We start from the raw sequence: 18,542 nt of genomic DNA, 5'->3' as shown, positions 1-18,542 counted from the left end.
CAAAGGTGCATTGTCTTGTGGTCACAGAAAAAGGTATGCACCATTCTATTAAGTGTTTACTTAAGGAAATTGCATGATTGCATGCTTGATTTTATGCACCTGCTTTTAATGCGTGTAACTCGAATAGCCAAACATATAATAGGAGTCCACATAATTTTTGCCATGTAGTGTAGCTTACACAAAGCCAATACAGAGATCATATGCAAGAATACAAGCAGAAAATGTAGGTTACTGGCCTCATTTAGCAGCAATAAAGAGCTATAGCCAAACAGCAATAAAATAGGAAAAACTATATAAATGATCAACAGGTCTGCTTATCACAACAACCATAATTTCTATACAAGACAATTTGATACCTGGGCCCTGTTGCAAGAACCCAAGAACTTTGGGAGTATATTAATGCACTTTATACAATATGATAACACATTATAATACAGTATACTTATACAGTATGAGCCATACCTTGCCAAAGGGCATGAGATAATGTTCTATGTAGGGTCCGGTCATAGGTTTAGGGTCTTTGGTGTCATCTGCGATCACTATAGTTATAGTTGGGTAGAACTGTCGAATGCTGTTGATTAAATCTTGAAGTTTATCGTAGCGTAGAAATGTCTTTGTGGCTACAGTGACCAGAGTGTTTACATTGTATTCTGTGAGAACAATAATAAAAGTGAGTTACCATTGTGAAATAAAAAAATTCAATTTTAAATTATAAATGTATTATAAATGTTATCTGTAATACCCTTTTGGGGTCCAGGATTATAGAACTTGGGCATTGGTGGATGTCTGATTCTAATGGTGAAGGATGCCTGGAATCCGACAGTATTCAGTTGTACTGTTAAAGACAAATAAATAATTTCATATTAGAACATAAATAAAATGATAGGCAAAGAAATAGGTTGTATATACACTGATCAGCCACAACATTAAAACCACTTGCCTATTATTGTGTGCATAGAGACCTACACAATATTAGGCAGATGGTTTTAATGTTGTGGCTGATTGGTGTATATACTATGTGTATTTGTTAGGATACAAAAAAAACTTTTTGTTTACATATTGAACAGAGTTAAAAGATGTTTGTAAAGCTGCAGAATAGTGTGAAGAGCACTTTTGGTATTATTAAGAGGTCAAAAAATCTGTTCCCCAAAAGCAATAGATAACTAATCAATATTATGAATAATGGACAATTCCCTGAAATGTCTGCAAGAAGCATCTATATCTTGTGAGGCTGCAACAACTTGTAACCAATAGAGCTCCCCTTCTCTGGAGTATTAAACTGTTTTCAGCAATCATTAATTTCACCTGTCAAAATACATTTTCAAACTGGCATACAAAGTTCTTAACATTCTACCAACAAACTTCAATAACTGTCCCAAAACTACAAAATTAAGGAAAAAGAACCAAACTGATCACAATAGAAATTTCATAACAAGAGATAAAAAGTTATGACTAAAATCGGTCTTTGCATTAACGAAATTCAGTGATCAGGATTGTACATTTATAAACCCTACCCCTAAATCAAATCCCAAGCCTAATCCTAACTGTCAGTGAAAATTTAATTTAAAAGAAAACATGCAACCACAGAATTATGCTCAACACTGTTGTCTTGCTAGTAATAGCAAGAGTAGTAAGGTAGGACGCCATTTCAAACTTGGTCCGTGTCCCAGAGTAAATGCGATTACTTCCGGTTTTCCACGGGACTCAAACCCATGTCTTGGAGATTGATCATGTGACATGCTATCAGTAGTGCCACAGGGAAAGTAAAAATGGTTGAATTAATGGGAAAATGTCAGGGGATGGGGGATGCTGCTTGTCAGTAATTTGTCAGAATGAGGTCAATTTCAGTATACATGAACATCAAAAGCAACATTTAAATTTCCAACATGTGCGATCATGTTGAGAGAATGCAAGCACACACCATTATAGCCTACAGTGAGGTCCATTTGGAAAATCTGGGATTCAAAATCCAATTTAAACTGAAAAAATTCTAATGTTTATTCAGAAATGTGATTAATCGTAGATTTTGAAAGTGCTGAAATTTGATATATATTCATTTGAACATGTCAAAATCATTTTTTTTCTACATTAACATTTTCCAAACAAAGCCTTCCACAGTATAAAGACAGAAAAGCACTAAAATAGCACCAATTCAAATTACATTAAATGTTTCCCAAAGTCTAATTGGGAGGTTGGCAAATTGAAAGAACTAGTCTCCCACATGGTTGCATTTTCATTGCAATGGGCATTAAATCTCTTAAATTCTCATCCACAATATTAATCTGCCAGTATACTTTAGCTATCGACTTAGCAACAGCAATTCATGATTGATGTCATGATGTCAACGCCAGTGTCAAGCGTCGCTTTGAACTCCAAAAGACAAAAAGGTCTCATTCTGTGTTTTGGTGATAATTAAGACATCACATGCTTCTGTGGTTATTAAAATGCACCTTAAATAGAAAACAAGTATTTTTCAGCCTATCACATGTCCCATCTGGGCTTGTTTTATACATCAAATAGCAACAGAGCAATAGAGGTCCTTTCTCCATTTTATCACTGACTCTGGAAAGACACATTATGAAAGGTTCTGCCCTTCCAGCCAGTATTTATGCTGGTTTTTAACTTTAATCGCATGCATTACCGCATTAATTCTGACAGCTCTAATTATGACAAAGTGAATAATAAATATTTAAGTGAAACAAGAAAAAAATTTTATGTTTCAAATTGAAACAATGAAACATTTCACTAAAATATAGCATAATATGCCAGTATAATATACTTCATGAGTAAAAGTAAGACCCCTGCAGCAATCTCTACAGTCTTGACAGTGTTTCTGCAATTCCACAAGGTTCTATTGTACTGTATTCTGATTACATTATATTTTGGTTATCTTGCCTTATCCATTGAATTGGGCACTTTGGATTGTGGGACCTGATTATGACATCAAGTTTTACATTTGCATCCTTATTCTACTGTTAAATTATTTTCTGTGTCAGGGTCTGATTTATTACAGCATCATTATCACTGGAACAGGTTCTACAAGACTTGGGACATGACTGAGAACATATGCTGGCAAGAAAATGGATATTTGACTTAACCTAAACCATTCTCTTGTTTTTATCACAATCAGATTTTTAGACAGCCAATGAAAAGCAATATTGGTCAAAATTCTGAATAAAACAAACACCCATCAGTCATCACACCTAATTAGGGCTGTAACATTTCCTGCTTTTATTAGGGAAAGATTTGAACAGAAAGTAAAATCTTGTAATGCATGTTGGAATACATGTCCAAACTGGTTAGAAAGCTTAACAGCAGCCATTCATTTGCAAAAAGTTAGCTCTGCTATGGTGTTTTGGGTTCTCACCTATATCTGCTGTGTTGGGGTGGAACTGTGTGTTTGTGTAGGTAACAAACTGTAGCTGTCTGTTCAGTGCGGCCAGTGATCTGCTCACAAAACTAATTTGCATCTCTCCATCCAATTTGATTTGCACTCCATCCACCAATGCAGCTGTATCGAATGTTCCCATTGTAGCACTAAGATTAACCTGCAATTGATTCTGTATGCAAATCACAGCTTTCTGAGCCAGATGAGAGCCAAAAGTAACCATGTTTGTCTACTATTGTACATGGAAATCCTTGTGCAATGATGAAGAATTATAATCTTTCATACTAGTTACATACCAATACTACTTATTATATTAGATGAGGCAGTCATCCAAAAGGTGCAGTAGGTCCCCAGGATCAGTTACCAATTATAGAGTACAAAGAATAATGGTAGACTTACCAAATAATGGCTCTTCTTGGAATAGTCCTTCAGACTCAAACCTTGATTGAGAACACAAAAACATGGACTTATTGCTTGACCTTGCTAATGTTTTTGTTTTAAAAAATAAACTAGTGAAATATGGTCTGTACACTTTGCAAATGTTTTTGCAGTTTTATTGATTAGAATATTTGACAGTGCATATTTATCACACATGTAGAAATAATGACATCTTAGTTTTAAATGGCTGTAATATTTGGATGGTCTTATTCAGCTCAAGTCCAAAAAATTGTGACTCAAATCTGACTAAAATCCACAACTCTGATTCTGAATGATACATCAACTGTCTACATATTCCTGGACTTGCTCTCCAACAAGACTGACAATTAGGAAATCCTGCACAACTATTCCAATAACATCAAGTTACTAGTCTATCCATTTCACAGATTTAATGCAGTGCTGGGGAGGTTGTGTAGATCGCAATTAAAGACTGTTAAAAGCTTTTATAAACTGGCAACCACTTGATAATACAACATTGTAATGAAGAAAAACAACCATGTCCCTTCTGCCTCATTATGTCAAAAACATACACAGTATTATCGTTCACTTATGAACAGTGTCATTTCCAAATTGAACTCCACAAAAGGAAAACAAACTTATTTCATTGGAAACATTGCTATTTTTGCTTCACTCCCATTGTTCCAGAAAGTCAGCAGAGCAACTCTATAAACCGTTTCTCTCTCCAAAATGTCATAAAAAAAAAAAAAAAAAACATATTTAGCTTTTTACCAGGGATTAGAATTGTCCTTTTTGGTCTGACCTCCACACCCTGGGTAGGGTACTGAAGAGGGTTGTTGGCCTCTGCTAGGATAAGTAAGTCTGCAGCTGTATAAGTCCTTAAATAAACAGACTGAACATTAATTGAACAGATAAGGCAATCAAATTCTTAAAGGGTTAGTTAACCCCCCCCCCTTAGTCCCCCTCATATTGTTCCAATGACTTCATTTGTTCTCTGGAGCATGAGGAGAAATTTTAAAGAATGATGACACTGCTCTTTTATCAATACAATGAAAGTAAATGGAGACTGAGTTTGTCAGCCTGTACATTCACCTTAACGTCTCCTTTTGTGTTCCACAGAAGAAAGAAGGTCATATGGGCATGAAACAAGGTGAATGATGACAAAATCTGACACACATCTCTATAACAATCTTATCTACTGACAAACTATTTTTAAGTCTTTACATTGTCACAATTCAACTCTTAAATGTACATAAAAAGTGATCCCATTTGGGAAAATGGCAATTTTTGAAGAGTTGTGAAATGCTGTACTACCTCTTACGGAAGCTGTGGTACTCTTTTTTATTGTATTTCTGTGCCCTTTCCTGGTCTGAGTCTTGAACGGTACTGCGTAGCTGGGTAGCCGATACTTGAGGGAACAGTAGATGAGCAAATGGGAAATTTATGCCTGGTTTATCACCTTCACAAACACATCCATTAATGGCAAGGCTCCTGGTTAGACGTAAAAGTTATATTAGAAAATCCAACCAAGCATCATATCATTTATTCAAGTGACATATCTTTTTTAAAGGGACAGATCACCCAAAATAAATTTTTTGTCAATTTACTCTCATGTTATTTCAAACCTGTATGCCTTTCAAATGTTCTTTTGAAATGTTCGGCAGAATGTTCCATATCAGTCACCATTCACTTTCATTGAATGGAAAAAAAGATGCACTGAAACAGAATGGTTACTGAGGTCAATCAGTCCAAAGAATCTTGTTTTGTGTTCCATGGAAGAACGCCACACAGACTTGGAACAACATGAGACTGTAACTATTCCTTTAAAAAGATGTGTAACGTGTCAGAAGTGCCACTATGAAACAGATTTATAAGGCAGTTTAAGGTCACTGTTTGAAAGTCAAATTGCCTAATGTGGGAGCTCTTAGCGTTTACAATTTCAACAAAAACATTTATACTGACAACAGTCAAACTTATATGCAAACAGATCACTGAGCCAGACCTTTGGCTCATGGATATTCGATTTTGAGGATCTTTTGTGGTGGCATAGTACAAGATGTGCTGACCAGCCAGTCATTTTATGTAGCTATTGAGAACTAAACTGGAAATATGTGTGTATATTGACCAATCTTTACTTGCCTTGAGATGCGGTCTTTAATGTGGTAAGGAATATTGTCATTTCCATGTTCCATTTGTTGTACTCTTCTCTCTAGTAGCTCTTTTAATGAGTCTTGTCGTTGTAGCACATCAATTGTTGCGATGGTCGATGAGGTCCAGTGGAGCTTGAGTATAACCATGAGTGGTAAGACCACCATAAAAATTGCCAGTGCTTTTTGTGTAATACGCATAATTAGCTAGGGTACAGATAGAAAGGTGGTGGGTTACATTGGTTAACAAAACTTTTAAGGACTTTATTTGGAGCTACAGACCATTTAAAGGATAATACAAATCATCTTCAGAATCATAAGCACACGGTTTTAGATAGTGACAGTTACACAAGAAATCAATCTGGTCCCTGTTTTGCATTCACCATATGTTCTCTTCTGTACAGAATTCTACCCATCTCAAAATCAGAAATTAAAATGCACCCATCCAACAGCTGTGTGAGCAAAAATGCAAAGTATGGTCCTCTGCATTTTCTTACATTTGAATATGCATCTCTGGAAAATATGGAACTGGTAGGTCAAGAACTCATCTGGCAAAAATTAGTTTTTTCCATGTTAAATCATCCAGCTTTGCCAAATAAGGGATTTGCTTAAAACTGCTTTTGCCATTATTTTACACAACACGCAAACAACCCCTTACTTTTAAACATTAAAATGTGATTGTGGATGTGAAACAGGAACAGTCTGCAACATCAGCAGGTCGGCAGCACTGATGTTATTTGCTGCGAAGTGTAAGCAGCTTTCAATTCTCACGCATTCGGTTTCTGAACAGTGTAAGCAAAGTTGAAATCTGACTGCCAAGAGACAATGTCCCTGGTGTGGATTAATGTCAAAAGCTTAATATTAAGTGGTGCTACGATACTTCAAGACATATGAACTATATGGATTTAACTGAGAGCAAAACCATAGCTCTGTTGGAAGTATTGATTAGCTAAAAATAATGATGGTAATACTAGCTTAAAAACTGTCAGAGACCACATTTTAAATTTAAATTGTCCTGCATGGGATTGTAGAACTGGAAATGTATGCTACTGCAACATAACAGAGTTCCCGAGTGATCTGTCTAATGACTGTTACAATTCAAACTACAAGATGCAAATGTTGTGGAGTTATAAATGAATTCTTCAATTGTATTTAAAGTGGTTCAACCAGTGCATTCAATAGCGGTGTGTAACACAGTTAAATGGAAAGAAGGCGGAGAGAAGCTGCTTGACAATATAAATGATAATCAACCAAAAAGCCAAAACACACACAGGCGTTGGGCAGCTACCTGTAACTCTCTCTCTCTCTCTCTCCTGAACTGCGGTTTCCATTCAGCCTTATCCTTCTCATGCTTAATCAGCCTGATTAGGGGCCGGGTGTGCAGAATCACAGCCCGGCCCTCCGCACTGTCACATTCCTCCCTCGTTCTTTAAGGCCGGGGGCGATCCACAGATTCCTAATTCCAGCAATGTGAATGCTAACGCAGTGAAGGACATCGTTAATTTGTTTTTGCAGGTTGATCATACGGTCAGCATTTAACCTATGTGTGTGAGTTCAGTGTTTTGGGCCAGTAAATCCACAGATACTTTCTGTGGTAAATATGATTTGGATTGTGATTGTTTGTTCATGCTTTATGTCGTAAACTTTTTGTATGCATTTGATTGGTTCATGCTTTATGTCGTTAATTTTTTGAATGCATTTGATTGGTTCATTCTAAATTAACAGAATTAATTGTGCTTGCGTTGTTGTTTAACTGTATAAAGCTAAACATTTAGTAACGTGGATTTCAATTATGTAACCTATTAGCTCGGGATCATTAAATCAATTTTTTCTGTAGTAGTATTATTTGTTCTTTGTTGCAAAATTCTTTAGCACCTGCTATAAACAATCCAGCCCCCCCACCAGCTCCCGAATCACAATTCTCTGGTGCCGCTGCAGACTACAAAATTATGATTTCCGAGGCCTGAAGCGTCCAGCCTCAGGCCCACTTTCACCATACAAATGGGGAAAATAACAGAAAAGTGGCTTTAAAAATAATTATTTTAAAACCATTTCCAAGAGCTATTTTGGCCAAAAAAATACAAAATTAGAAAGAAATCTAGATAAAAGATAATGAATGCTTGTTCTCCTTAGTTTTTCCACTATATTAACACAAGGAAGTATGGTATTTAATTTCTAATATAGTAAATATAGGCTATGCACCAATACAGAAATAACAAAAAACAATAATTTCCTTCATATTTTGTTTGTAATTGAATAGGGTGGGCAAAAATGTAAATGTACTTATATTTTTGAAACCAGATGAATATTATTTAGGTGACGTTTTTATTTAATACGCGAATGAAGCTATTTTGCGTGTTCGAGTCGCGCCATTCGCTTCTATTCGCATCCACTTTGTATTTAATAGCGCCAAGCGAAACTCTCGCGTCGCATTGTATGTGAATGCACAATAAGAGTTCCTGTCATTAAAAACAGTGGTCAGTTAAGCCATTAACTGATTAGGCAGAAAGTCAACTGCCTATGTTTTCAGATGCAGCCAGGATGTGGTAGAGTCAATAGTTGAGGAGTGGGGAAGAGACACAGAACATCTAATATGAACATCTAAGTCAGTAAGTTGCTGGTTACTAGCTTAAGTGGACTAGCACACCCCATGCAGACCATTTATAATAGGGTTCAAAACAGTGCTACTATGAATGCAAACTTTAATACAGTGAAAAAGACACTATTAGCATAACATAAAATATATATAAATAAATATAAATGTCCAACATTCTTTTGAATGTCCATGTACTAAAATAAAATATTTGATGCCATGAATGTATCTTCATTTACTTTTACTATTATTTTGAATGGTCATGGAAAATCAAGCAATGTGATTATTTTACCTGGTAACAAAAAGTAGTCAGTTAATTTACCTGATGAACTTTCACCTTTTGCAGACACTTTATGCATGGCAGAGCAGATGTGTGCTTCTAAATATCTTTCACCTTTATTAGCAATTGACACATAAGTGCCAGCTTTACATGTCATACATTCCGCTTCCCACGGATCTCGACCTGGACTAAAGCATGGGGATTGTTTGTGCAAATCTTCTGTAAATTTGAACTTTCGTTTGGGCATTGTTTCCACTCAGCTGTCATTTGCTGCTACTGTCAAGCAACTGTTTGAGGCCGAACACAACAGCGCGTCACAGAGAGATTGATAGGCAGGAATTTGGCCAATAGTTGCTGCAAGCCTCTTATAATCGACCAATTGGTGTGCGAGAAGGCGGGATTTACAAAGAGGGGTTAAAGGGTAACTAAACCCTAAACAAACTTTTTTTAGTTGCTTTATTAGTACTGGTCATTGATTCTAATTTGATTCAGTAATTTTTTTGACATTTGTGTATAAAGTGTTTTAATTCTACAATATATGGTGTAAAAACGTCTGAGTGCTGCCCTCTTCAGGTTGAACGGTGGCTACTGCAGTTGAATTTTCCTATTGGCTGTTTGCGGTACTTCGTGACGTAACCGGTGACAGCTGACATAAGCAGGTTCCAGCTCACCACGCCCTTGGTACGAGCTACCACGCCCATGGCAGTATAAAAACCATCTCGTTTCGTCAAAACCACTGTAGCGAGTCAGGAGTTGGAATTGCGAGTATTGAAAACGATCAGGATAGAGTATTTTAGCATCTATTTAGCATAGCATTTATATAGTTATTTAGATTATTTAGTGTAGTCTAGGTAGTTAATTAGCATATTTGTTAGTGTAGTATTGTTAGAAGCATAGTTAGTTAGTAGCATAGTATTGCGTCAGTTAGGATAGCTTCAAGTTAGCGTAGATTATCTGTATTTAGTACAGTGGTCAGGATGGTACGTAGGTGTAGTGTTGCTGGTTGCAACAGCACTGCTGGACTGTATAGTTTTCCAGCAGACTTGGAAATTAGGCGCCAGTGGTTGCATGTCCTTGGCCTGGAAGACCGCGAGTTCCCGCCTAGAACTGTAGGAGTGTGCAAACTGCTTTTTATGCAGGATTGCTTCTCCAACGCAATGGAGGTGGAAATGGGTTTCTCCAAACAGCTCGCGCTGAAAAGCGACGCAGTGCCAAACGCTGCTCCACCTGCATGGACTCCACCAACGCAGCGGCGTCTTGAGGTGAGTGATCATATATATTTGAATCACAATTTATGGTTAGGCTAAAGTTAATCCTCTGGGGTAGACAAACGCGTCGGCGCATTTGCTGGATTTTTTCACATAGCGGCAAAATATGAATACGCCTACAGAGCGCGCGCTATTGACATCAACTCGATAAAACTCATCAGATTCATGTACATGTCGTCTTGCGACCGTGTGAGGAATAATAATAACATAATAGTAATACTCCTGGAGAAAATTACCACTCCAGTCACTCTCCATTTTAGAGTCTGACAGCAGCTGTCAATTAATCTGTCACTACGGGTCTCAGGTGCACGCCCCCCCCCCGCTCAGCCCAGCCCTCGTTTCGTCCCCTCTATCCCCGATGGTGTCTGCCCACTTTTCCAGCATTTTTCAAATATTGCTAGTGGGTGGAGTCAGACTCTGAGCAGGGGTTTAGTTACCCTTTAAAGCAATGGAAATATGCGCGTGCACACAATGAAGTAGACCAGATGCACATCCTAATGCGAAAAAAGCCGAATCCCGGACATTTTCGCAAATTTTGAAATCCCGGCCGGACGCTTTTTTAAGGTCCGAAAAATAGGACATATGGTCACCCTACATTTGGACGTCCTTGTCTAGCCCACAATTTTTAAAACATTAAGCTAAACATGTAGGTAACATCAGTAAATCCTCACCATTACTCTTCTCAATAAAGTCCAAAATGCTGCGTTGCATTTTTTCTTGACGTTTAATTTGTCTTCCAGAGTAAACCAAGCAGCTTCTCTCTAGTAGCGGGAGGCGGAGGGTGTCATGCCAAGTGAACTTCAAACAAAATGTTGCAATATTATTGTGAGTAGCCTACATTCTTCGAAGACCTGCCTGACAGACTGCGTCATGAATATTATTACATATTCATACAGAAATATTTTTGTTGTTGTTGTTGTTGAGCTGCACCTAAACTTGTGTTGTCTACTTTTAAAATTACATTCGGGACTACAGTCAAAACATTCCGGGCTCAAGCCCCGGAAAAATGACCTGGCGACACGGATGGACCTGTATACACCTTTCCTGGGACTTTGCTTGGATCTAAAGCATCTTTTTATGTTTTTCTTGAGATCGTTTGATGGGTGTTTTTCCATTCACCACCATTGTTTTCAGTTTCAGATGCCATTCAGGACATTTTTTATTCACAGTCAGCCATGATTACTTAAATCAATGAGTGAAAGTGTCAAATAACAGGACGGTTACTGAGATTAAGTGAGTAGTTTTCGGCTCGTCGTGGGATTCTAACATGGCAGCCCCTGTGTGCAGACCCTCTCCATGTAGAATAAAACTGCTTTTATAAGGTTCTTTTTTTTTATGTTCTTTGCTACAATGGCTGTTTAAAATGGCTGATTTTAAAATAATGATGTAAAATCACTTATGTAATTTCTCCCGGCTGTAAACCAATAGTGGGTCTCTGGCTGGACACTTGTGGCTTTGGAAATTGTAACCCCGCCCATGAGTGAAGTTAAAATAGTCTTAAACCGTGTCTGAAATCTCCCCCTATCCACTATATAGTCAGTGTTGGGAGGGTTACTTTTAAAATGTATTCCACTACAGATTATACTAAATTATACTACAGATTACTACAGAATAAATGCTGTAAATATTTAATTTGTAACATATTATAACTAGGGCTGTCGATTTAACGTGTTAGTTTAGTGTGATTAATTTGATAAAAAAAAAGTGTGTTAAAAAAATGAACGCAATTAAATTGTAATGCCTCTGGACCTTAATAAGGAAGATTCCTGAGAAATGCAAGCTTGTAGTACCACCTGTTTACTCCAGAGGGCAGTAAGTGAAATTTCAGCTGTATGAGCAACGTACAGTTTATACAGTGAACAAAACATCCCATTAGCAGCAGCACAACACAAACATGCGTCACGTTCTTGGGTTCAAAACACTTGGAGCGCAAATTCGAACTAAGGGATCTCAAGATGCGTTCTAAGTATTAAACTATATTTAACTTGACACAGTCACCTAAACATTTTATGTTTATGATGCAACACACCAGAGATGCTACACAGGCATGTCTGACGCAGGTGTACATTGACGGGCCCTTAAACAAGCCCTCATAACAAATCTCAAACTGATTGACAAATTCACTTGTGAAATGGATTGCTGTGAACTGTATGCCAATGATTGACTTATGATCAATAATATGGTAGTAAACAATACATTGTATTCTAAAGCCGTTTTTGTATTGTCTTATCAATGATTAACTCTTCTGCCACAAGAATGTAATGCATTTTAATTATCTATCTGTATGTATTTATGTGTGTGTATAATATATATAATTAATTCAATTAAACATTTTAATTGATTGATAGCCCTAATTATAACATATGATAACATATTATATCATACTTTGGATTACTTCAGCACTGGTAGATTTGTTTCACTTGTTTTGACTATAAAAACTCTGCCAGTACAGTAAGACAAAATACACATGTTAAAAATACATTTACAAAACTGGGGGATGGGAAACATTAAAATGGAGATGTAATGGAAAACTTTTTGTATTGTCTTATCAATGATTAACTCTTCTGTCACAAGAATGTAATTTGTTTTGACTATAAAAACTCTTCTAGTACAGTAAGAGAAAATACACATGTTAAAAATACATTCTCTGAAAAAACAAAATATATTATGCAGTGTTGTTTCTAAAACATGATAAATCTAATTGATCTTGTTTTAAGGATTTTTAGATATATTTTTTTTTTTTTACATGAAAACAATACAAAAATGATCATCAAGGATATAATTTTTTTGTCCCAATATCAAAAGTCTTAATAGATAAAATGATCCAATGTGAATTTTCTTGATTAAAAAAAAAATATGATAATGCCTGGTAATGTGTATGTAAAATAGAAATGGCATTTTGCTTAGTGTAAAGATGACAATTTACACAAGGGTTATTTCCATTTCTTCTGCTCAAAACAAACTTCAAACGTACTTCTCTGTCTGCTCGTATAAATGTAATGCATCATAAGAAAGGGTTTCACTGCTGTTCAAATGCACTTTGGATCACATCATTTATACGTAAATGTTTTCCATCTGAAAGGACTAAATATAAAAAATGAAACAAATGACAATAAAATGCAAAGTAATCTATTCAGTAATCAAAATATTTTGAAATGTAACTGTATTCTAATTACCAGTGATTTAAATTGTAACTGTAGTGGAATAGTTACTTATATTTTAAATATGTATTCCCATTGATGTATTCAGTTACTCTCAACCCTGTATAACGTGCACTTTATATTTTGGGTGCAAGCCATTTTTTGTGGTGTCTTCAGTGGAGTTCTTTTAAAGAAAATAAATCTGTACTTATGACCAGACACGGCATCTGCCGAATGTTTTGAGTGTAGCCCCTAATGTATTTTGAAAAGTTGAAATATGAAACCGGACAATAGCCTATGTAAACCCCCGAAATCACAAGTTGCCTTATTTCATTGTGCTTTGGCTTTGCACATACTGCATACAGCCTGAAAAATAGACATAGTTCTTAAAAATCTAGCCTATAAGTCTTTGCTGTCGGTATCCTATGGGCTACTCCGTTTCTTCCTCTCTGTTGAATATGCAGTAGGGGAGGAGCTGACATCAACTAACGTTACTCAGTGGCGAGTTAGCAGTTAGCAGGAAAGACAGCAAAAATGAAGCAAATTAGGTTTTGGGGATTTTTCCGAATGAAGTCAGTGGGTAAGAATTCACTTTTTTTTGTTTTGTCCCGGACATGTCCTCTTTTTCGGACCTTAAAAATGCGTCTGGGGGGGCCGAAAATGTCGGGGATTTGGCTGTAGTTGCATTATGATGTGTATCTGGTCTAATACTTTATTGTGAGTGTGCGCATGTTTGCATTGCTTTAACCCCTCTTTTTAAGTCCCGCCTTCTCGCACACCAATTGGTCGATTATAAGAGGCTTGCAGCAACTATTGGCCAAATTCCTGCCTGTCAATCTCTCCGCGAACGCACGAACAGTTGCTTGACAGTGGCAGCAAATAACAGCTGAGTGGAAACAATGCACGAAGAAAAGTTCAAATTTACAGAAGATTTGCAAAAAAAATGTCCATGCTTTCATCGTATGACATGTACAGCTGCACTTATGTGCCAGTTGCTAATACAGGTGCAAGTTATTTAGAAGCACACATCTGCTCTGCGAAGCATAAAGGGTCAGGTGAAAGTTCATCAGGTAAATTAACGGACTACTTTTTCTGACCAGGTAAAATAATCACATTGCTTCATTTGCCATGACCATTCAAAATAATAGTAATAGTAAATTAAGGTACACTCATCGCATACAATATTTTATTTTAGTACATGGACATTCAAAAGAATGTTGGAAATTGTTATTTATTTATATACATGTTACATGTTATGTTCTGCTAATTGAGTGTCTTTTTCACTCTATTAAAGTTTGCATTCTTTGTAACACTGTTTATCAGGTGTTGTTTTCTCTAAGGATAACCAATAAGCATTAACATAAATTGTATGTGTGACTTGTTTTGTGATATTAGCTTGTAGTAAATATACACTTTGATTTGATTAAATGGTTTTGTAGCGGGTAGGAAAGATGAGCAACAGACTGAGGAGCAGCAGCTGTGCCAGAATCAGGCATGGAAACTGGTAACAATTAATCAGTCACTTTACTTTAGAGAAAGTTAAAAGTGAAACATTGTTTATCACAATGCTTCTAATGGTGTGTCAATGAACTTAGACTAAAGTAATTCATGTATTGCTTTAACTTAGGATCATATACATCATTTTGACCATTTATGTCAAAAAATGTAAAAAAATTTAAAATAAATAATTTATCTCACTTTACTCACTATAATATGACTCTTTTGTGATGACTTTATGTTAATGTACATGAAAATTCAAGAATCATGATAGATCTTAGGGCAATCCCAATGATCTGCTCTTCCCAATACATTTTCTTCAATGGTATTGGTCTACAATTTGAAAAATGTAGCACTTGATGAATTAGTTGTTTGAAGCTGATTTGCAATAAGTTATGTGCTGTATCTGTTCTTTTGCATCACAGATGATTCAGGGAGGAGAGAGGATGTTGAGGATAGTATAGAGTGGAAAATTTAGGAACTGTAGAAACAGGCCCAGCCAGAGCAAAACTCAAACCCTCTCACCAGCTTTGGACTACAGAGAAGTGGTTGCTAGTGTGAAAATAAAATTGTCTGGGCTAAGCCCGGATGTCCTTCAATGCTGAAAACGCCTCTGCTTATGATGATGCTGCATATGTACGGGCACATGTGGAAACTTCAAAACTTGTAAGACCTCGCACAAGCTCAGAGAGCATGTTTATATACTTACTCTGATAGAATTAGAGACCTTAAAGAAAGAGAATATTACTAGGTTCTACACCCACAATGCACTCTGATTTTGAGTGTACAGCCGATGTGCACTTGTCGACGTCATCTTGCCCATCCAACACAGGGAGGATTGACGTGCAGGGAGAGAGGGCATGAGTAAGTGAGAGAGTGAGTTTACAGCTTCATTCCTACTTTTGACATATCAATACTTGATTTAAAATAACAACAACAAAAAAAAAGCTATCCAAAAATCACAGATAAATTGAACAATTTATACAAATTAAAATATATTTGACATTAGCTATTAATTTGTTTTGCATTTTGACATTAATGCTTAGTGATTTTATTCTTCACTAACTCACCGAGGTGAATGCGCACAGTGAAAATACAAATATTCGGTTATATAACATGTACATATTAGTCTAAAAATCAATAGATGTTGTTATGAATATATTTAGTGCTATATTGCAGTCTCATGAGGGCGTTATGCACACCTCAGCTCTTCTTTGTGCTCAGGAATCCTGCCTAGTTTGGATAGGAGATTGTCAATATGCTAAAATAAATACAATCATTTATGATTGATCAAATGTTTTTAATAATGTTGGCAGTTTTTTCTCTCTCTCCCTTATTCTCCCCAATTTGGAAGGTGCAATTCCCAATGCACTCCAAGTTCTCACGGTGGCATAGTGTCCTCAATCCGAATTTCAGTTGCGCCCGAGACAGTCAATCCGTGCATTTCATTACGTGGCTTGTTGAGGATGTTACTATGGAGACATAGCGCATGTGGAGCCTTCACGCTATTCTTCGCAGCATCCATGCACATCTCAACAGTCGCTCCACCAAAAGCGAGAACCACATTATAGCGAACATGAGGAAGTTACACCATGTTACTCTACCCTTGCAACCAATAAGCAACCAAATAAGGAGACCTGTCTGGAGTCCCATAAGCACACCCTGGATTCCAACTGGCCACTCCAAGTGTGGCAGTCAGCATCTTTACTCACTGAGCTACCCAGGGCCCCCACGCAAATAGGCCTATACTGTATATTAAACATGGCAAACAGAATGAAGATTTGTGTGTGTAATATATATATATATATATATATATATATATATATATATATATATATATACACACACCATTTTATAAGAATAGAAAGTATTATTGTTATGATTATCATCCTATATATAAAATGAAATTACATACAATATGTGACTAAGATTGTGCTGTCATCTCTAGCACTCTTTCACATTCCGACGCTCCGTGTAAACCTCAGCGTCGGAATTCACTAACTCACTTCATATAGTGATATATAGCATGATATAGTGCACTGACAGACACCCATTATATGGGAAATGGTGAATGAGTTAACCAGTTAGGGCACAGCTTCAGACAGCATTTGCCCAGAATTTCCCAACCCATAGCAAGCCCTGACCTGAGAATTCTCGAAATCTATTCCAACTGAAACCACATACAGGCTATCGGTCAAAAAATTAGGTTTAACGACAAGCTTTGATGCAAAAAGCAACACACACACACACACACACACACACACACACAAACAGTGAGTAATGGAAATTGCTTCAGCAAAAGAGAAAATAAGTTTCGTAGCCTTGTATTACCAATGTAGACATCTTGCATAAATTAAACAACAAAAATAAAACAAAGACAGAACCGGTTGTATGATGTGTAATTAGCTTTAGGCTACGTCACCACAGGTTGTTGTTTTTTCCGCAAATGTGTGGAACAAGTCAGACAAGTATATGCAAAAGAGGCCATGTGGTGCTTAAAGACATGTTAAACCAAGACAAACAAAAATATGAGTTTCGGTATAGAAATGAAAACAGTTGTCCGTAGATTCAAACACACTCATCTGATCAATAGTCAGTAAATGTTTTCTCTTTTTTTTTTTTTCATAGAACATAGGCTTTACATTATGCTTATCTGAGTTTTAATTCATATGTCATACCTATAAAACTGGCATACAATTGGTACAAATGTAATTCTACTTTGCAAGGGAAAAGATTGTGACATTTCTAAAATTATAACTTAATTATAAGTTATACGTTCCTAAACCTTCTTACTTTATATCACTCAGACATATTCTAAATTTGTTTTTCAGACACTAGCTAATTCACTAGTTTTTAATCATATAACAGCCTACGAAAATAGGCTACAACTTTATTTTATTTTTTAACAGAATATTGTAATTTCAACATTTCTTTCATCTATCGCGTCTTGCAATATCGGCTTCATGATATCTTAATATATTAGACATTCATGGAATAAAAACATTTGTCTTACCCTAAAAAGTTGAGGAAGTCCAAATTCCAGTTAATTTGGATTACGTAAAAAGTCGTATAGGCTAGTAGAGAATGAATGGGGAACTGCCTGCCACTTGGCTTTATCAGAACATAGCATGTCAGCAATAAAATACGGGTACAAAGTTCATGTGCTCTTTGTTGTGGACTATAGCTACATTCCATCCATAAATCTTTAATTGCATTTAGAAAAACAGCAAACGGCACAACAATAGGTTACAATAAATAGATACAAACAGGTTATAAAATGAAAACAGGGAGTAAAAATGTAGTTCAGATTTATGCCAATTCAATGTGACCCCTCAGATTTTTTTTGCTTGGGGGGGTTGACACTAGTCAGTTTTTGTGCAGTATATTCAGGCTATTCCTAAAAAATCCTTTGTGACGCAGAAGTAAACGTTTGCAGGAACTTCCGACAGCAGTGAATGGGAGACCACAGCAAATGTTATTTTCACTTACTCATTTGCTCCAAGAGCAAAAGAAGACGTTCACCATTACATCTGAATGACTTTCAAGAAGAGGAAAATAATAGAGAGTGGTGGATTAAGATGGGAGAAGATGCCAAATCTACTGTCACTCTCTCAGAAGCTGCAATTTAATCCCCCTGGCTGTGGTAATTCATTTTTTTAAACTAATTCCAGGGTAATATAACAAAGAATAATATTAGAAACTCACACTCAATATTTTAACAAATGATAATAATATAAACAAGTCTGCTAGATTTACGTTGCTAAATAAGGCGGAAACGCGTAATCACGTCTGTAAAGGTATATAGCTTAGGCCTACTTAAACTCTCAAAAGCC

General features: G+C 36.4%; 1 protein-coding gene across 4 annotated transcripts in view; it reads right to left on the bottom strand.

Annotated features, from left to right (window-relative positions):
* Positions 1–18,542, bottom strand: part of b4galnt1a (beta-1,4-N-acetyl-galactosaminyl transferase 1a) — a 37,335-nt gene that overhangs the window by 8,386 nt on the left and 10,407 nt on the right. For 2 of the 4 annotated variants that reach the window (XM_052091593.1, XM_052091591.1), the window contains exons 2-8: positions 5,924–6,138; positions 5,099–5,275; positions 4,556–4,662; positions 3,788–3,828; positions 3,368–3,560; positions 743–835; positions 463–650 (exon numbers count right to left, since the gene is read on the bottom strand). In XM_052091593.1, the coding sequence (XP_051947553.1) occupies positions 463–650; positions 743–835; positions 3,368–3,560; positions 3,788–3,828; positions 4,556–4,662; positions 5,099–5,275; positions 5,924–6,132 (1,008 nt within the window). In that variant the 5' untranslated portion in view covers positions 6,133–6,138. Of the gene's footprint in view, positions 1–462; positions 651–742; positions 836–3,367; positions 3,561–3,787; positions 3,829–4,555; positions 4,663–5,098; positions 5,276–5,923; positions 6,139–17,722; positions 17,778–18,542 lie in introns of those variants that run through there. The other 2 variants (XM_052091592.1, XM_052091594.1) reach the window with 2 other exon arrangements.

The sequence above is a fragment of the Xyrauchen texanus genome, chromosome 25 (assembly GCF_025860055.1).
Source record: "Xyrauchen texanus isolate HMW12.3.18 chromosome 25, RBS_HiC_50CHRs, whole genome shotgun sequence".
In the NCBI taxonomy this organism is placed as follows: Eukaryota; Metazoa; Chordata; class Actinopteri; order Cypriniformes; family Catostomidae; genus Xyrauchen; species Xyrauchen texanus.
This window is presented reverse-complemented; position numbering and strand designations above follow the sequence as displayed.